This window comes from Oncorhynchus mykiss, chromosome 19 (genome assembly GCF_057628025.1).
Source record: "Oncorhynchus mykiss isolate SJ-2025 chromosome 19, ASM5762802v1, whole genome shotgun sequence".
NCBI lineage: Eukaryota > Metazoa > Chordata > Actinopteri > Salmoniformes > Salmonidae > Oncorhynchus > Oncorhynchus mykiss.
The window spans coordinates 21,452,421-21,474,054 of NC_143040.1; the positions used below are offsets into that span (position 1 = coordinate 21,452,421).

General features: G+C 42.5%; 1 protein-coding gene across 3 annotated transcripts in view; it reads left to right on the plus strand.

The window, feature by feature from the left end:
- The first annotated feature begins 1,045 nt into the window (after positions 1-1,045).
- Positions 1,046-21,634, plus strand: part of LOC110497385 (N-acetylgalactosaminyltransferase 7) — a 32,712-nt gene continuing 12,123 nt past the window's right edge. For 2 of the 3 annotated variants that reach the window (XR_016488670.1, XM_021573465.3), the window contains exons 1-2: positions 1,048-1,609; positions 2,643-3,091. Coding sequence is in view for 2 of the 3 variants with exons in the window: in XM_021573465.3 (XP_021429140.2) it covers positions 1,487-1,609; positions 2,643-3,091 (572 nt within the window). In the remaining variant the exon portion in view is untranslated. Of the gene's footprint in view, positions 1,610-2,642; positions 3,092-21,634 lie in introns of all 3 variants that reach the window. The other variant, XM_021573466.3, reaches the window with a different exon arrangement.

Genomic DNA, 21,634 nt, shown 5'->3' on the forward strand with positions numbered 1-21,634 from the left:
CTTAGCTACAGTATACATATCTCCCTGGCATATTACATAGTTTATTCAGCATCATATAATACATTTTTGGACTCACCCTGTTGTGCTGTGCTCACTTGAACAGGAAGGTGGCGGGTCGGTCTGTCGTGGGCAAATTTTGGCATCAAACTTTGTCATCAAAGTCTGGCATTCTCTGGATTTATGGTGCTTTCAAGACAACTGTAAACTCTGGGGGAGAAAAGGTAGAATCATGATGACATCAGTGATCTTCAAGTCATAGCTCTAGAAAGAGGCCCGAGTTCCGAATGTACAATTCCGAGTTGGATGAAAGTTCTAAACGTATTTTCCCAGTTGTAGCTCGTTTTTCCCCGAGTTCGCAGTTGTCTTGAACTCACTAAAGTCAGATTTTGCAGTTCCGAGTTCCCAGTTGTTTTATGCGCGGCACAAATCAAGCTTCATTGACAGCATGGCCAATGTTGAATGTTTATCATTTCAAACTAGGAAAATAGACACTTAATCTTAGACTTGGGACTACACAGCCACTCCACTGAATAGCAGGCTAATGATTACTTTGCAATGCTTGCAGTTAGCGACTGATTCCTTCAAAACCACTCATTGTTGAATTTGCAATTTCCAACTTGTTGTGTAATGTTCATGTCCAATGGCCGATGAGCACCTATTTTACCTATAATTTCTCGTAATTATTTATCTTCTTATGACAAGTATTAAAAAGGATTTGCTAGAAGATTGTCGACTTGATTCACGATGATGACTTCTAGCTAAGATTTTGAAAGTATGATGTCCAATCAAAGATACTGTAGATATAATGTGATTTGACGTAATTGTATCTGTGGCCAGTGACCTTCAGCCTTCTTGGATGGGCACTTCTAATGTAACTCTGTGGCAGCACCCAAGGAGCTTGAATTTTCTAGCTCTACCCTTACACTTGGCGGTGACTTAGTGTCCCCATGAGTGACAGAACACTGAGCCAATCACAGCGCAACGCTCCGTATTTTCTGTTGGCTTGCCCCACCACCATAGAAAGCACTGAGCTAGGCTGAAACGCCTGCATTTTGGAGCTGCCTTACTCAAGAAAACAAACAAGAGACCATGTTTGTATGCGGCTTTATTAACTTAATGATATATACATTTTTATTGTATTTTTTACTTTGTTTGCAAACTGATATGTGACACATTAATGCCAAATAACATGCAAAACAGGAAAGTCCTCCCCAACAACAACAAAAATGTGAAGCTCAAAAGAGCCCCACCTGCCCTGAATGACGGTCGCCACTGCTTATATTATAACTTTTGCTGGTAGTAGGGCGGTGTGACAGACAGACGGGGAGAGAGAGTGAGTGCAGATAATGTTACATGCCGACGAGAGGGATTCAATCAGAAGAGGCGCACGGTTGGCTCAATTTGGGATTCGAACTGGCTTTGGCAGACAGGGGTGCCACGAAGTAACGAGGTTAGCTAGCACCTCGTAGATGGTCTTATTTTCAAAATGAGGTTAAGAGTTGGATTTATTCTTCGCAGTGTAATAGTTATTGCCACATTCTTAGGGCTTGTGGTGCTTTGGTCTTCCCTTTCGCCGAAAGAGCACGACGAAAATCCCTTTGCTAAACGGGTAAGTTTTCAATTACAACCAGCTTTCTATTTGTCAAACGTTATAATTGTATATGTTTCATGTGTTTTTGTTGTAGCTATACATTCTATAACATTTCTGGCATGTAATTCTGGCTAACGTTACCTAACCATGTTGCTAACGTCAGCTAGCAAGCAAGTCTGAGTCGTTGTCATGGAGATTGTTAGCGATCGAGTCTATTTTAGCTAGCTACTGTAACGTTAGAGTGCAAAAATGTCATTGGGACGTGATGACAGTCTTACTTATACATTTTGGTAGCTCACGTTAACTAGTTAATCAGCCGACTAACGTTAGCTAGCTAGCGTGCCTGCATTGAACCCAACTCATTCCTGAATGTCAGCTTGCGTTAGGTCATATTTAAATGATTTGACGAGAATATCAAACATATCCGAAAGGCTTTAGTCTGGTCGCTGTCTCTCGTTCAAATTGTCTCCTGTTGCTCACGAATTCGACAATAGTAATCATTGTATGAAAAGACACAACCAAGCTTGTAAAAACGTTGTGTTGAAATGACACGTAGCCAGCTGGCAAAACGAATGCCTGGAAAGCTAGCCATCTACGTTAATGCATCCCTGAAGCTAAACTCACACCTGTCAAGACTCGCACCGAAGCTGTAATTGCCTTTGTCGAATAAGTGATACTGTGTTAAAACAAACAATGCCGTGTAATTTCTTGGTTAGCTATGCAATGTTCCTAGCTATGTTTACTGTGAACCTCATGATCATAAACGCATGTGCATACCGTAATGTGGCCAGTGAAGGAATTCGACTTTAAGCTAATTGTTGGGGGACTAGTTAGCCAATTGAGCTGTCAAGTAGGGCAGATTAAGACCTTTGCTGATCCTGCAAACCTAGATGAAGAGCATGATCATCTGTTTTAACCCTTTTACGCCTTGTAAAAGCTAGCAGCTACCGCTGTCAGCTAAACTTGCTTAATAATCTAAGTCTATCACACCCTCCATTTTAGGCCTTGGAAAAGCAATAGGCCTAACTAACTTGTTTTTGATTCTATGTAGGAGGGAGATGCCTCTAACCTCTTGCCTAAGAATGACATTGCTGACCAGTTCAAACCCGTGGTCCCCTGGCCCCATGTGGAAGGGGTCGAGGTGGACCTGGACTCCATCCGACAGAAGAACAGAGGAGACGACAAGCTGGTTCCTGGCAAACCAGCCGGCAGTGCTCAGAACCAGCAGAATGTCATCCAGAAACAGTATGTCACCTTCAAGCCCCACACCAATGTCTACTCGGCACCCGTCCTAAGGAAGGGGACCCTGGGGAACTTTGAGCTCAAGGAGCCAGAGCCCCACGGGGTGCAGGATGGGCCTGGGGAGGGGGCGAAGCCGTTCGTTCTGGGAGTGGAGTACCACGAGGCCGCCCAGGCCAGCATTAAGGAATTTGGCTTCAACATGGTGGCCAGCGACATGATCTCCCTAGACAGGACCATCAGCGACATTCGCCATGAAGAGTAAGTAGTATAAGGCCTGAGCCCAATCCAGGCAGATAGACAAGGTGCTGGGTCATAGTATACATTTTTTTTTAGACCTAGGTCTATTGGAATGGTTTGTGTGTTTTGGCATTTGAATTGGAATGAAGAAGAAATCTGTGACATTTACCATAAAGAGGAGTTACAGTAGCAGGCCTTAGAGCCCAGGTAGATGGCTACTGTATGGATTGGTGATACTGTGTTGTGTAAACTAGTTGTCGTCCCTATTAAGGATGTAGCTAGGCCTATCGGAATGGTACGTGTGTTAAGGAACTGTCATCAACTTAATGTTTTTCCTCTTCTAAATATGTCTCACTGGGTGTTCCAATTGAATGTTACGTCATCGTTCCTTTCACAAATGTTACAAATGTATTTTTTAAAAGATCATAATGTATTCATGGCTTGACATTAGGTCTCAAAGGCACTTGCCCATCAGGCATGTCAGGAGTCTTTTCTTTTTTTTTTGCCTGATGATTATGATCACTTGCCTGAAAATGTGAATGAACTATTTGCCATACTAGCTGCCCTTTACCGACACAGGGGAGGAATGAATATAAAGAATTTTAGTTGTCAGCAAAAAATAATTATCAGAGCAGGCTCAACTTGCCAGACTGGCATAAATTGTCTGTCTTTCACTTAAACAATGGGGGGGAGGAACCAGAAAGATCAGTTAGGCTATTGGAATTATTTTTACAATTTTGGTTTCACCTGCTCAATATGGCAACCTAAGAGGAGGCTCACCTTGTGTCACTGTTCAGAGTTCACTTGCCCTAGTCAATGGGGTAACTCTTTATGTCAATCCCGGTACATGTCATTTATCAGAGACTTTTATCCAAAGCGACTTTGTCATGCGTGCATACATTGGGATCTAACCCACTATTCTGGTGTCGCAAGCACAATTCTATACCTGAAGGGCTGGTATGACAAGGGTGTGAGTCAGGCTTTCAAAGGTTGGTTTTGCAATGTTAACAGAACAAAGGCCTACCACCAGACCAATAGAAAAGCAGTTCTTTGGTAGTCAAACTATTCAGTTGGTCCATTATCAAAACTGTATATATTGTGTGTCACAGACTTACACCTTGAGATCTGAGGCATGGCTTCTCTATTCTGTTCATAGGGTTTGCGTCATATTGACATGTATTTTGAGAAGAGTTACACATGCTTACATTTACACATATATTAGACTATAGGCCTAGGTGTTCAATTGAAGATGTGTTTATCAAGTAGTCTGTAAGTCTGTATCGGCCACATTCTACCCATTGAGAATGTGGAAATGTAGCATCATTCTTCTAATAATGGTAAGATTTTTATTTTTAACCTTTTATTTAACTAGGCAAGTCGGTTAAGAACAAATTCTTATTTTCCAAACCACATGATCTTTGTTTTGTAGGTGTTCAGAACACGGTTAAGTGTAGAGAAAGCTTTGTTTTAGAGCATTTAGCACAAAATCCAGGGAGGGGCCAGCTGCGTATAAGACCGTATCATCTGCATATAAATGGATGAGAGAGCTTCCTACTGCCTGAGCTAAGAATGATGCTAGGAAGAATGCTGGCATTCTATACAACACCTTGATTGAGTTATACACTGTAAGACGCATTGTCTGAAATTTGCTACTCAATTTATGACAAGGTAAGCCTATTATACATCACAAATTATACACGTGGTCTGATGGCTTGCAAGGTTTGTTTCTTACTAGTGTTAATTTTGGCATTTAATGGTGACTGAAATATTCGTCAAACAACTATTTTTCAGTGGCAATTGACAACTGTAACTGACAAAAAGGAATTTCAGTTGACTAAATTGAGAATTCTCTGACTACTAAGTGGACTGGGAAAGAGTTTTTGGAGTGATCGCTTCACGCTTCGCTAACCTGCCTTTAAGTAGCTACCCTTTGCCTGGTTGAAACACAAGCCCAAAAAACAGCATTGAGTTTAATAATAAAACGGTCTAGGTGTGTTTTTCTCTCCCTTGAGTAGGCTATAGAAGAGTAGGCCATCTTTGAATTTGTAGTCTCGCTCAGCCCTCCCACCCTGGGACTAGCCCCCCCGCAACCGCATCCTGGACTTCCTGACGTATCGGCCCCAGGTGGTGAGGGTAGGCAACAACACCTCCGCAAGGCTGACCCTTGCACGGGGCCCCTCAAGGGTGTGTGCTTCGTCCCCTCCTGTACTTCCTGTTCACCAACGACTGCATGGTCTTGCACTACTCCAACACTATCAAGTTTGCTGAAGACACAACGGTGGTCGGCCTGATCACTGACGGAGAGGAGTCAGCCTACAGGGAGGAAGTCAGACTTAGCAGTGTGGTTCCAGGAAAGCAGGCCCCCATCCACATCAACGGAGCTGTTGTGAAGTGGGTTGAGATCTTCAAGTTCCTTGGCATCCATATCGCTAACGGAACCCCCCCCCCCCCCCCTCCCCATTCAGCTGAAAAGGTGGCGTGGGAAATTCAAAAATATTTTTGGGAAATATTTAACTTTCACACATTAACAAGTCCAATACAGCAAATGAAAGACATCTTGTTGATCTACCCATGTCCGATTAAAAATATATAATAATTATAATAATAATAATAAATGTTTTACAGCGAAAACACAACATATATTTGTTAGATCACCACCAAATCCAACAAAAACACACAGCCATTTCCCCCAGCCAAAGATAGTCACAAACAAATTCAGAAATGCCTCCAAAATATCAGCAGTAATTACAGAGGGCGACATCAGATAACAGAAATAATCATAAACTTTGACGAAAGATAAATGTTTTACATATAATTAAAGATACACGGGTTCTTAATGCAACCGCTGTGTCAGATTTTTTGTAAACGTTACAAAAAAAGCATACCATGCAATAATCTAAAACGGCGTTAAGACGTAAATATACAGTGGGGCAAAAAAGTATTGTCAGCCACCAATTGTGCAAGTTCTCCCACTTAAAAAGATGAGAGGGCTGTAATTTTCATCATAGGTACACTTCAACTATGACAGACAAAATTAGAGAAAAAAAATCCAGAAAATCACATTGTAGGATTTTTTTATGAATTTATTTGCAAATTATGGTGGAAAAGAAGTATTCATTCATCCTTAATGCAACCGCTGTGTCAAATTTCAAAAACACTATGGAGAAAGCACACCATGCAATAATCTGAGTACAGCGCTCAGAAACAAAAACAAGCCATACAGATACCTGCCATGTTGTGGAGTCAACAGAAGTCAGAAATAGCATTATAAATATTCACTTACCTTTGGTGATCTTCATCAGAATGCACTCCCAGGAATCCCAGTTCAACAATAAATGTTTGTTTTGTTCGATAAAGTCCATAATTTATGTCCAAATACCTCCTTGTTGTTTGTGCATTTAATTCACAAATCCAAATTCATGAGGCGCGATCACTAGGTCCAGACAAAGTCAAAAAGTTATGTTACAGTCCATAGAAACATGTCAAACGATGTATAGAATCAATCTTTGGTTAACATCCTAATCTTCAATAATGTTCCAAACGGAGAATTCCTTTGTCTTTTTGTCTTTAGAAATGCAATGGAACGCAGGTAGCGCTCACGGGAGCGCGCGTTATCAGCTCATGGTAGACACCTGATTGAAAGAGCTCTCTTTCTCTCTCCCCTCACAGTAGAAGCCTGAAACAAGGTTCTAAAGACTGACATCTAGTGGAAGCCTTAGGAAGTGCAATATGACCCCATAGATATTGTATATTCGATAGGCAATGACTTGAAAAACCACAAACTTCAGATTTCCCACTTCCCGGTTAGATTTTTTCCCCAAGTCCCTTGTGCTCAGGTCCGGGGCCCAGTGCTCAAGTTGGGTCACTGAGTCCACATGAACTCAAAACAAATGATTTACCCAGTCAGATATAGCATAGCGGCAAGTAGTCAAATTGTTTGCTATCCCTTTTTCTTTCTGTGCCACCAAAATGTTCGCATATAGGCTACTGGTAATGTTAACAGGGCCACGTTCCACTGAGAAAAGTATTAACATTGTCATTTGAAATTCAATGTATCAAATTTTATTTACCACATGCACTGAGTAAAACTGGTGTAGACGTAACCGTAAAATACTAGCTTACGAACCATTCCCAACGATGCACAGTTAAAAAAAAGAAATAAAGAATAGTAACTAGGGCAATAGGGCAAAACAGCCCGGGTTGGCTTAAATTGTTAACTATTTAGTCTCCAATGTTTATTGAAAACAAATACATTTGCACAATGAGCTAACTTATAGCAAACAAATCACTGACTTTCATGTACACAAACCTATAGCTTTGTCCTACCAACATTTTTCTGCATAGCTTCCTATTCTCTTCCCAACAGCAGAAATAACAAACATACAGTAAGAATTCATATATAATATTATTCTTCTGCCCATGTAAATTCCCAATTCATAGATGTTGCACATTACATACTAAAACAGACAAGTGCAGAGAGCGAGAGCCTGGCTATTGGGTGGCGCCGCCGTAGGCAGACCTGGCTCTCAAGAAGACAGGCTATGTGCACACTGCCCACAAAATGGCAGTGGAAACTGTGCTGCACTTCCTACCCTCCTGCCAAATGTATGACCATAGACATATTTCCCCTCATATTACACAGACCCAAAGAAGTAGAAAACAAACCAATTTTGATAACTCCCATATGTATTGCGTGAAATACTCGTGTACATTCGCAGCAGCAAGATTTGTGACCTGTTGCCACAAGAAAAGGGCAACCAGTGAAAAAACAACATTGTAAATACAACCCATATTTGTTTATTTTCCCTTTTGTACATTGTAACACTGTACATAGCCATAATATAACATTTGAAACGTATATTCTTGAAACTTTTGTAAGTGTATTGTTAACTGTTATCCAGTTCACTTGCTTTGGCAATGCCAATAAAGCCCTTTTGAATTGAGAGCGCAAAGCACAATCACAAGATTGTGCTGCAAAGCAGGCTATTGGCAAAGTAGTTTGGGTTACACATCTCCATCACAGTCACGTCATTGTTATCAACGTTCCACAGACGCCGCAGCCACATTGAGGTCTAAAAGTAGAACGGGAGCTAATGACTGTATTGCCCAGAGATGTAGTCGAGTCCCAAGTCCCTTGTGCTCAGGTCCGGGGCCCAGTGCTCAAGTCGGGTCACTGGGTCCACATGAACTCAAAACAAATGATTTACCCAGTCAGATATAGCATAGCGGCAAGTAGTCAAATTGTTTGCTATGCCTTTTTCTTTCTGTGCCACCAAAATGTTCGCATATAGGCTACTGGTAATGTTAACAGGGCCACGTTCCACTGAGAAAAGTATGAACATTGAAATTCAATGTATCAAATTTTATTTACCACATGCACTGAATAAACTGATGTAGACGTAACCGTAAAATACTAGCTTACGAACCATTCCCAACGATGCACAGTTAAAAAAAAAATAAAGAATAGTAACTAACAAGGAATAAAATATACAAGAATTGAGCTATATACACAGGGAGTAGCAGGTCAATGTACGAGAGGTAAGAGGTATTAGACGTAGATATGTACATTAAGGCAGGGGTAGGTATCAGGATAAGAGTCCAATAAACAGTAGCAGCAGCAAATGAGTGTAAAAGTGTATGTTTGTGTTGTGTCAGTTTGAGAATGACAGTGTGAGATGGTTTGGGTACCATTAATTGACTATTTAGGAGTCTGGCTATTTAGCAGTCTTATGGCTTAGGGGTAGAAGCGGTCTCGGAGCCTGTTGGTCCAAGAGACAATGCCGCGATACTGTTTGCCGGACAGGAGCAGAGTGAACAGTCTATGGCTTGGGTGGCTGGAGTCTTTGGGAATTTTTCAGGCCTTCCTCAGACACTGCCTGATATATACACTGACCAAAAATATACATGTAAAGTACTGGTCCCATGTTTCATGAGCTGAAATAAAATATCCCAGAAATGTTCCTTACACACAAAAAGCTTCTCTCAAATTGTGTGCACAAATTTGTTTTTATTTCACTTCTTATGGCTGGGGGGCAGTATTGAGTAGCTTGGATGAATAAAGTGCCCAGAGTAAACTGCCTGCTACTCAGGCCCAGAAGCTAAGATATGCATATTATTAGTAGATTTGGATAGAAAACACTGAATTTTCTAAAACTATTTGAATGTCTGTGAGTATAACAGAACTCATATGGCAGGTAAAAACCTGAGAAAAACGTGTCGGTTTTGTTGCTAAACAACCAACCCGTCTATAAAGAATGAGGGGAAACTATATCAAAGTTGCTTGGCGACATGGACAAAAATCCATATAACACTAAATTGACTGAAATATCACTAACGATGAGTTGAACGATAAATGTATAACATACTTTTTTACATTTCCATGAACTACTACTTTGAATGCTGTAGCTATCAGTTGTTCCGTTTGACCTGTTACTTTTACACGTAATCAGACTGCTTTTTATGAGTAACGGAGTGAAGTAACGCATTTTCAAATTGGGTAATATTGTTAATTTATCAAACAATGCCTGCGTTACTTTCATAATCCTATCTCTACCGGGCGTGTTTCCATGATCCAATCTCGATTTGCTTCCTCAGTTAGTTCTTATGCGAGCTGAGAGGCTGTTTGGAGAAATGTCATGACAGCTGCTGTCCATAGAATTGTGTAGAGGGCGCACCTCTGATCTTTGCCATTGATCGCTTCTGTGTTGGCAAATCCCATAGCGGGTTTTCCTGTCCAGTGGAAATGGTCCCCTCTATACATCTCTATTGGTCTGTGTATGTGCAGTCTATAACCAGACCTGGCGGCTCGTGAGATTTTGACTGCAAATACAGTGCATTTGGAAACTATTCAGACCCCTTTTTCCACATTTTATTACAAATAAAAAAACTGATCTATCATATTTACATAAGTATTCAGACCCTTTACTCAGTACTTTGTTGAATCACCTTTGGCAGCGATTGCAGCCTCGAGTCTTCTTGGGTATCACGCTACAAGTTTGACACACCTGGATTTGGGGAGTTTCTCCCATTTTTTTTCTCTGCAGGTCCTCTCAAGCTCTGTCAGGTTGGATGTTGAGCGTCGCTGCACAGCTATTTTCAGGTCTCTCCAGAGACGTTAGATTGGGTTCAAGTCTGGGCTCTAGCTGGGCCACTCAAGGACATTCAGAGACTTGTCCCAAAGCCAGTCCTGCACTGTCTTGGCTGTGTGCTTAGGGTCGTTGTCCTGTTGGAAGGTAAAACCTTCGCCCCAGTCGGAGGTCTTGAGCACTCTGGAGCTGGTTTTCATCAAGGATCTCTCTGTACTTTGCTCTGTTCATCTTTCCCTCAAGCCTGACTAGTCTCCCAGTCCCTGCTGCTGAAAAAATCCCCACAGCATGATGCTGCCACCACCATCTTTCAACTTAGGGATGGTCCCAAATTTCCTCCAGACATGATGCTTGGAATTCAGGTCAAAGAGTTTAGTCTTGGTTTCATTAGACCAGAGAATCTTGTTTCTCATGGTCTGGAAGTCCTTTAGGTGCCTTTTGGCAAACTCCAGTCTGAGGTCCTGAGCACTCTCGAGCACATTTTTTTTTTAATCAAGGATCTTTCTATACTTTGCTCTGTTCATCTTTCCCTCAATCCTGACTAGTCTCCCAGTCCTTGAAAAACATCCCCACAGCATAATGCTGCCACCACCATGCTTCACTGTAGGGATGGTGCCAGGTTTCCTCCAGATGTGACGCTTTGCATTCAGGCCAAAGAGTTCAATCTTGGTTTCATCAGACCAGAGAATCTTGTTTCTCATGGTCCGAGAGTCTTTAGGTGCTTTTTGGCAATCTACAAGCGGGCTGTCATGTGCATTTTACTGGGGAGTGGTTTCTGTCTGGCCACTCTACCATAAAGGCCTGATTGTTGGAGTGCTGCAGAGATGGGAGAACCTTCCAGAAGGACAACCGTCTCCACAGAGGAATTCTGAAGCTCTGTCAGTGACCATCGGGTTCTTGGTCACCTCCCTGACCAAGTCCCTTCCCTTTTGTCAGTGGCCTCAGGGGTACATACAGTCCGTATGTAGCTGCTGCTCATTCCGTTTGCTCAAAAATTGATAAATGGTTTAAAAAAATAATAATGCTCGCGTCCAGAGACACATACCAGCTCTACTGGCAGTACTGCTACTACCAGCAGTACTACACCTGCACCTGTCGACGACACAAGTTGTTCTGCTTCCACGAGCACATCCAATGCTAGCATCAGTAATTCTACATTTGTTGTTAGCCCAGCGAGCATGGACACTGACAGTTGTGAATCTGATGTAGCCGAAGAGCTACTGCCCCCCTAACCCGGGAAAGCACTGAACAACAGACAGGGACGTTGGACCATCGAAGAGGTGCGAATATGATGAGAACTACATTGATTTGGGGGTCACTTACATTGGGAGTAGTGCTTTTCCTCAGCTACGGTGTGTTATGCGCAAAAGTACTAACTCACAACTCGATGAAACCTTCACTCTTGCGCAGACATTTAGAAACGAAACATGCCAATTTGAAAAATAAACCAGTGTTTTGAGCAAGAATTAAGACTACTTCCGAGTAGTAAGACATGTATAAAAGCAACAGATACCATTAATAAGAATGGTCTGAAAGTGTCTTATGTGCTGAGCTACCGAGTGGCTAGGACAGGCAAGCCGCACACTATTGTGGAGGACTTCATTCTTCCTGCTACTGCTGAAATGGCTGGGACAAGGCCCCCAAAAAACTATACAGACAATGCCTTCATCAAACAACACTGTTTCACTACGCAACAGTGACATGGCAGGAGATGTTTTTGAAACAATTACTGCTTCGCATGCAAGCCAGTGAATTCTATACATTACAGCTGGATGAGTCAACAGAAGTGGCGGGCCTGGCACAGCTCCTGGTATATGTCTATTATGTTTATGGGGGGTCAATTAAGGAAGACATCCTCTTCTGGAAACCAGGGCAGCAGGAGAGGATATTTTTAAAGTGCTGGACAGCTTAGTGACATCAAATGGACTTTGGTGGTCAAGATGTGTTGGTATCTGTACTGATGGTGCACACGCCATGACAGAGATACACATAGTGGAGTGGTTGCATGCAAGCAGTTGCTTCTGACGCCACTTGGGTACACTGCAGCATCCACCGAGATGCTCTTGCTGCCAAGGGAAATGCCTGACATCTTTGTTAAAGCAAGGCCCCTTGACTCGCATGTATTTTCTGCATTATGCAATGAAATGCGCAGCGATCATGTAACGTTTTTACAACATACAGAAGTGCGCTGGTTATCAAGGGTTAAAGTATTGACACATTTTTTTTTAAATTGAGAGAAGCTTAAAGTTTATTTTACTGACCATAATTTTCACTTGTCTAAATGTTTGTATGATGATGAGTTTCTCACACGACTGGCCTATCTGGGTGATGTTTTTTTCTAGCCTGAATGATCTGAATCTAGGATTACAGGGACTCTCCCCAACTATATTCAATGTGCGGGACAAAATTGAGGCTATGATTAAGAAGTTGGAGCTCTTCTGTCTGCATTAACAACACACAGGTCTTTCCATCATTGTATGACTTTCTTTTGTGTGCAAATGAACTCAAGCTTACGGACAATGTCAAATGTGATATAGTGAAGCACCTGAGTGAGCTGGGTGCGCAATTACGCAGGTACTTTCCCGAAACGGACCACACAAACAACTGGAATCGTTATCCCATTCATGCCCTGCCTCCAGTTCACTTACCAATATCTGAACAAGAGCGCCTCATCGAAATTGCAACAAGCGGTTCTGTGAAAATTGTATTTAATTAGAAGCCACTGCCAGATTTCTGGATTGGGCTGCGCTCAGAGTATCCTGCCTTGGCATATCGGGCTGTTAAGACACTGATGCCCTTTGCAACCACGTACCTACGTGAGAGTGGATACTCAGCCCTCACTATCGTGAAAACAACTAAATATAGGCACAGACTGTGTGTTGAAAATTATTTTAAGACTGAGACTCTCCAAGACAACACAACATTGCAGAGTTATGTGCATCCTTTCAAGCACCCCCTTCTCATTAACCTGTGGTGAGTTATTCACAATTGTTGATGAACAAATAAGGTTTTATATGTAAGCTGGTTAAATAAAGAGCAAAATTCTTTATTATTATTTGTTCCCTGGTCCTATAAGAGGTCTTTGTCACTTCCCATGAGCTGGGTTGTTACAAACTCACATTCATTCTTATGTTTAATAAATTAATCGTATAGTGTGTGTGTGGGGGGGGCAGGCTTACAATGATGGCAAAAAAACATTTGAGAGTGCGCTGACTTTGGTGCTAGAGGGGGTAAGCAGCTGTAGCTGTTCAAAGGAGAGCTCTACGGACAATTCCTTCGACCTTTATATAAACGTGTGTGTGCCTTTCCAATCAATTGAATTTACCAAAGGTGGACTCTAATCAAGTTGTAAATATCTCAAGGATAATCAATGGAAACAGGATGTACCTGAGCTCAATTTTGAGTCACCTAGCAAAGAGTCTGAATACTTATGTAAATAAGGCATTTCTGTATTATTATTTTTATACATTTGCAAAAAAAATCTAAACCTGTTTTTGCTTTGTCATTATGGGATATTGTAAAGATTGAGGAAAAACATTTAATCCATTTTAGAATAAGGCTGTAACATAACAATGTGGAAAAAGTGAAGGGGTCTGAATACTTTTCGAATGCACTGTAGGTAGGAGCAGCAGCTTATCTTTGGTAGAGCACTCGCCATGCTCCGTATGACTGTCAAACAAATGGTGAGATTTCATTTTTTTTTAATGAAAGTAATGCAAAGTAGTATAGTAGTAACGCGTTACTTTCCACACAAAGCAATATTGTAAAGTAGTTCATTAAACAAAAGTAATGTAATGAGTAATATTGTTTTTTCAAGTGACTTATCCTATTAGCTGCATTATTTAATTTCAAAATGCACATTTCTCTACTTTAGTGTAATTATCAATATCTGTAAAATGCCCTCAATTTATTTCCAGCTCTATCACACTAGGCCTATGTATACTGAACAAAAATGTAAGCGCAACATTTAAAATGTTGGTCCAATGTTTAATGAGCTGAAATAAAGAATCCCGGAAATTTCCCATATGCACAAAAAGCTTATTTCTCTAAAATGTTGTGCACAAATTTGTTTACATCCCTCTTAGTGAGCATTTCTCCTTTGCCAAGATAATCCATCCACCTGACTGGTTTGGTATATAAACAAGCTGATTTAAACAGCATGATCATTACACAGGTGCACCTTGTGCTGGGGACAATAAAAGGCCCGTCTAAAATGTGCAGTTTTGTCACACAGCACAATGCCACAGATGTCTCCAAGTTTTGAGGGAGCGTGCAATTGGAATGCTGACTGCAGGAATGTCCACCAGAGCTGGTGCCAGAGAATTTAATGTTAATTTGTCTACCATAAGCCACCTTCAATGTAATTTTGGAGAATTTGGCACTACGTCCAATCAAATGTATTTATATAGCCCTTCGTACATCAGCTGATATCTCAAAGTGCTGTACAAAAACCCAGCCTAAAACCCCAAACAGCAAGCAATGCAGGTGTAAAAGCACTGTGGCTAGGAAAAACTCCCTAGAAAGGCCAAAACCTAGGAAGAAACCTAGAGAGGAACCGGGCTATGAGGGGTGACCAGTCCTTTTCTGGCTGTGCCGGGTGGAGATTATAACAAAACATGGCCAAGATGTTCAAATGTTCATAAATGACCAGCATGGTCAAATAATAATAATCACAGTAGTTGTCGAGGGTGCAACAAGTCAGCACCTCAGGAGTAAATGTCAGTTGGCTTTTCATAGCCGATCATTAAGAGTATCTCTACCACTCCTGCTGTCTCTAGAGAGTTGAAAACCGCAGGTCTGAGACAGGTAGCACGTCCGGTGAACACGTCAGGATTCCATAGCCGCAGGCAGAACAGTTGAAACTGGAGCAGCAGCACGGCCAGGTGGACTGGGGACAGCAAGGAGTCGTCATGCCAGGTAGTCCTGAGGCATGGTCCTAGGGCTCAGGTCCTCCGAGAGAAATAAAGAGGAAAGAAAGAGAAATAGAGAATTAGAGAGCATACTTAAATTCACATAGGACACCGGATAAGACAGGAGAAGTACTCCAGATATAACAGACTGACCCTAGCCCCCTGACACAAACTACTGCAGCATAAATACTGGAGGCTGAGACAGGAGGGGTCAGGAGACACTGGCCCCATCCGATGATACCCCCGGACAGGGCCAAACAGAAAGGATCAGTCCAATCAGTCTCCCAACATCAGACCACATGTAACCACGCCAGCCCAGGACCTCCATATCCGGCTTCTTCACCTGTGGGATTATCTTAGACCAGCCACCTGGACAGAGGATGAAACTGTGGGTTTGTACAACCAAAGAATTTCTGTACAAACTGTCAGAAACCGTCTCAGGGAAGCTCATCTGTGTGCAAAATGCTCACCTTCAATGTCCACTGGCACGCTGGAGATGTGTACTCTTCACAGATTAATCCTGGTTTCTACTGTACCAGGCAGATGGCAGACAGTGTATGGCTGTCAGACAGTGTTGGATTGTCAACGTTGTGAACAGCGTGCCCCATGGTCGGGTAATGGTATGGGTAGGCATAAGCTACGGACAACAATTGCATTTTATTGATGGCAATTTGAATGCGCAGAGATACTGTGACAAGGCCCGTTGTCGTGCCATTCAGCCGCCACCATCATGTTTCTGCATGATAATGCACAGCCCCATGTCTGAAGGATTTCTACACAATTCCTTGAAACTGAAAATGTCTGCATACTCACCCAACACGTCACCCATTGAGCATGTTCGAGATGCTCTGGGTCGACGTGTACGACAGTGTGTTGCAGTTCCTGCTAATATCCAGCAACTTCACGCAGCCATTGAGGGGTGGGACAACCTTCCACAGCCTAATCCACTCTATGTGAAGGTGTCGTGCATGAGGCAAAATCGTGTTCACACCAGATACTGAGTAGTTTTCTGATCCATGCCCCTACTTTTTTTAAATTGATCTGTATTTCCAGTTGTGAAATCTGTAGTTTAGGACTTAATTTATTTCATTTAACTGATTTCCTTTATGAACTGTAACTCAGTAAAATTGTTGACATTTTTGCATGTTGCATTTTAAAAATATTTTTGTTCAGAGTATATCATAGCATTGGTAAAACTATGCGACGTGGTGGGAATCCCTGTAACAACGCTGGTTAGTATGCATTGATGGAACTCTTAAGGTCAGGTGACGATGTAATAACATGATGGGCAGTCTACGAGACCTATGTGCCAGTGGGAGGCCCTACCATAGAACATCAGCGTATATACAGAAGAGCAGTCCGGCCAGCCAAAACACACGCAACAACATAAATCCAATTGACCTGCATTATGGCTTTAGTTTATATCAGAGCAGATTAGAGAACAGTCATAGCAGAACAAATGAGGAATGGAGGCTAGGCTGTCCCGTGGCTAAGTCAACCCAAGGTTCTCAAGCTGAGGGGAAATCTTTTGGTGTTCATTTTAATGGAGTTGTTTTGGATTCGGTTTATAAACGAACGTATCAGATCACCTAGTCCTCCTAACCCTGGAAGTAGAATGCAGCTACAGATTCTTTTCATTACTGGAGATGCGTGACTGATGTCCCTATCCCAATAGTATAGGCTATGTTGCCAGTGGTTTGTGTAGCAGTACATTTCAGGTACTGAGTGAAGTTTGGTATAATGAATATCTAGCTGAACAAAAAGGAGCAGTCGTAGGTCAAGTTAATCGCAAGTCAATTGGGTTTATTACAAGTTGTAACGGAGATGCCTCCAGCACAAAATAGAGAATGTCTAACTGGCCTCATGGAGATGGGCCCTTTTTTTTCTTCTAATCAGATAGCACCAAATGTTCTGGAAACACCAGCCTGAGAGGCTCACAGTTCAAAACCAAGGCAGTGGCTTTGTCAGCTGCTACAGAATCGGTGTCCACAGAAGGTCATCAATACAACCGTGAATAATCAGTGTGTCCTTGTACCTCCAGTCTGGCGTCAATCACTATCAACCGATATGAGCATAATCCAAAACAAGTCTAGTGACCAAACCCCACCTTGAGTGTCACAACTAGAACACTGGAAATGTGTGTTACAGAAATATGCTCAACATTGTGTTTCACAAGCATTTCGCTACACCCACAAGCATTTCGCTACACTCGCATTAACATCTGCTAACCATGTGTATGTGACAAATAAAATGATATTTGATCACTCTTAACTAAATATGATCTTTGGTCTTCTTTAATTTTCCAATTCCATATGGCCAAACCAGGGGAGAACGACTGCCCCCCTTTCATTGAAGCCATGGAAGTTCAAGGCCAACAGTGGTACGGCAGGCATTGTTAGCAGAAAACCGGATTCCCCAATATAATGAACGTGGAAAAATTGCCATTTTTGTGGGAAAATATTTTTGGAAGACCATCATGGTGCCAGTAATTGCTTCTAATACACCAAATGTATGTCCTTGAACCTATTTTTTTTAAATCGTACACAGAAGTTGAAGGGTAATTTAGTTGCTAATGGCAGCCTGCAGTACCCCGGTCGGTCTTCAACTTGAGTTACTCGATGAGAGGGAGCAGCGTCACTTCCTGTAGTAGCTCAAACGTTTCAGGTTATGTCTCCGTGAGACTCCGTTTTAACAGATTTCATTTGTCTTCAATACGCTATTGAGGCTTCAATGTGCAATTGAGTCTTCACATAGGAATGAATGGTGTCACCTCATCGTTTTGTGTGTGTGCACACATTGGGCCACACACACTGTCACTGATTTAACTCACAATGGACTAATACTGTGTGGAGAACAAACAGGCAAAGGTGTATTTCTCCAGCCTTTCATCTGGCCACGGGGCCCAGTGGGAACACAAAGGGCACCTTTTGAACAGTCAGCATGAGACTGGACAGGCATCACAGTACAGGCTTTAGGTTATGTGGCTGGGCTGCTGACATCCACGTGGACTTTACTATAGCCTAGTCGGTATGGGAGATAATAGATGCTAGACTAAAGAACATAATGAGTGATTGTGGCTGGGCTACTGACATCCACGTGGACTTTACTATAGCCTAGTCGGTATGGGAGATAATAGATGCTAGACTAAAGAACATAATGAGTGATTGTGGCTGGGCTACTGACATCCACGTGGACTTTACTATAGCCTAGTCGGTATGGGAGATAATAGATGCTAGACTAAAGAACATAATGAGTGATTGTGGCTGGGCTGGGCCACCTTTTTGCTTTGTTGCTTCCTAGGAATGTAGAACAACCATACTGTTGACTGATTACATTAACTGTAGTAGGTGTGAGACTGTTGCTGCACCCAGACCAGGGGTGGAGTGGAGGGTGAATGTCTCGTTAGCAACTCTCTATTTGTGAAATGGCATTCACGCACTTTAACCAGGACATCACTGCCCCAGACCTAACTGTTGCAGTCTAGACATGCAGTCTAATATCATTGCCTAGTTGGTCTACATATGTAAACCATGCCATGATATATGGGCAGCTGTACATTATTCCATCAGTTTGAGGTTGTTGACAGCCATGTGATTGCACCGTATTAGGAAAATAGGACTCGTGTGGACTAACCAGTTACTGACAAAGTGCATCACTTGTAGTGACTTGAGCTGCTCTATACAAAGACGGTCCTGATTGGCACACTGCTATTCACGCCTTTCTGTGGATCAGTGCACAGCAGATGTAGGCAAAGGTGTCACTCACTCCATTAGGGGGGCTCCCGAGTGGCGCAGCGGTCTAAGGCACTGCATCTCTGTGCTAGCGGCGTCACTACAGACGGTCTGGGTCGAATCCAGGCTGTATCACAACCGGTCGTGATTGGGAGTCCCATAGGGCGGCACACAATTGGCCCAGGTTTGGCCGGTGTAGGTCGTCATTGTAAATACAATTTTTTTCTTAACTGACTTGCCTAGTTAAGTAAAGGTTACATAAAAATGTAAATAGTGTAGAGAGGCTTTGCCATAAAGATATAGATATATTTATTGCAAACTGATTACCAAACATTGGGAAATATTTATCTGGAATAGAAAGCTGTTTTGTCAATTTGAACATTATTACCCTTTTTAATAGATGTTCACAATCATTTGTCAATATTTATTTAGCTTAATCTGTGTTTTATTACAGAAAACCCATGTGGCTGAGGTGGATTGGTTGTACTTTAGTTGTGCAATCAGGATGTGAATTGTCTCAACACAGGATCTGTAGTTCCGGTTTTGGCCACAAGATGGCCCACTGCAGTCACTGTTGAGCAGCCTTGTCCAATACTTAATTTTAGCCCCGTTCAGGACATTGGGTAAGATTGCAATTCAGTGGAAGTAACTCTTTTGAGTTTCATGGCAGATAACGTTAGACATTCTCACCTCTCTGCAGAGGGGCTGAGTTGTGTTGCCGATGTGTGCATGCTTGGCCCCAGTCCCATAACACGTTGGGAAGAAGCCAAGGATGTTCAGTATTTTCACCACAGCTCTGGCTCAGCTGCCCTCCTCCAGGTGCTGTGTGAGTAAACAAAAACTACTCTCTGAAGCGCGAGCCTGTATCAATTAGACTAGTCCCGAGACACGGCCGTAGGTCTACAGATGGGACTAGTTGTCAGCCTGGTATAAATAGTAAACCGGTTAAGCGCTCAGTCTTTTCCGCACTGAACAGTTCATATCGTGTTTCTGCGAAATCTGAATGTATCCACACATGACACTATTACAACACTGTTAAAAGTTATTCACTTCTAGAATTTGTGTAAGCCTTATGAAAACATTGACGTTACACCCTTAGCCTCCACCTTAAATCACGACTTTAATCACTTAATTGTTTTTAGTGCTGTGATTTTCATTACTTTTCTGTTGACAGATCATAGGCCTGTTTATTTAGGATGCGTGTGGTACTTTACATGTGACTTGGCTGTGGCCTACGTGTTCCAGGCTTCGTGTGTGTGTGGTTGAGAGGTAGGTTAGTAGCGATCTGTCATACATTAGTGTTTCTTTGGGAGGGTGACTGCGTTAGAGCTGCCTAGCTTGGAGGGATCCTGACAGCAGAAATGTGGTGAAACAGTCTCCATTTAAGATTCCTGCGAGGCGCTTCACTTCAAGGCTGCGGCGGTGTTTTATAGGCAGGAAGATGGCTGACCTTCGCTCAGCACAGGACCCTCTTTCCCTCTACACACACGAGCATACACTTATTTTAGCTCTCTCCTTCCTATACTATTTGTCAGGCGCGCACACACACGTACTGAAACTCACATGGAGCCCCTAGAGCGACAAGTAACCTCCACAGACTGAGTTAAGGCACCGGTGTTATTCATTAGTGTTGCTCTTGTCTTCCCCTCCATAGAGCTCCGCACAGAGAGAACTGTTGTCTTTATAGACGCGTGATGAATGTTTCCACACACAACGATCACTCATCAAGCTTCCATTCTGCATCCTGACTGATATGTTGGCTAGTAATCTTAGCTAAATTTAGCGTAATTTATGTTTACGTCGTCTGTCCACGAGATGAGTTGGCGAAATGCTTGCAAAATCCGCATGGAAGTTTTGCGAATTTAATGCCATGTGGAGAAATTCATGACCTTTTTACCAAGAGTAGGTTGTTCAGTGTGTTGTCATGCTGAGAACTAAAGTCTCTGGAACAGACCTTCCCCCTCACACAACAGCAGCAACCCAAGCCATTCAACTGTGTCCGCTCCCTTGAGTTAATTAACATCAGGTCCAAGACCATCACTGGATATGCTTCTATTTGTGTCGTTTCAGATGGGAATGAGCGAGGCTTTCGTGGAAACTCCTCTAGGCTAACCGCTGTTCTGCAATGGATCCCTGTTGGACTTTTTTTTTCCTGCAGAAAACACTCCACACTGTTGGAGCAAATTACCCATAGTCCTGGTGAATATTCATGAAATGAAGTGCAGCAACTTCAAAATTGTTCTCAAATGCAGTAGATTTGAAAACAGCCATAGAGCTTCCGCCATGTGTAGACTATTGCACGGTGTTTACAAGAAGCTGATATGACTAATGCTTTCCCCCCCTGCCCTTCGAACTCATCGACGCCTCAACTCAAAACACAAGCCAGCACACTGTAGCTGAAGGATAAGCCATTAGTTCCGCTGTTAAACACGGAGATGGGTTGGGGATGGTAAGAGCACTGAATCCCAGTTCAGTAGAAGATCCCCCTCTAATCTTTTCCTTCACAACTTTCTATAAGTCTCTCCAGGGAGACTTCTTAAGTGGCACCCTATTCCCTATATAGTGCACACATTTTTTGACCAGAGCCTTATGGGTCCTGTTTTAAAAGTAGTGTACTATATAGGGAATAGGGTGCCATTTGAGATGCTACCGGTCTGTATTTAGTGCCTCCCTCTTTTGGCCTTTCCTAGCCTTTTATTTACTGTTGAAGCTTTTTTGTGCAGGTCATAATAGTGGCAGTCCAAAACCTCCCTGTAAAAGTGAGTAACTTAAGGAGGTGCCTGAGGATCTTTATCTGTTTTCAGGCCTGGGGAGGCTGGAAGACACTTTCCCTTAGCT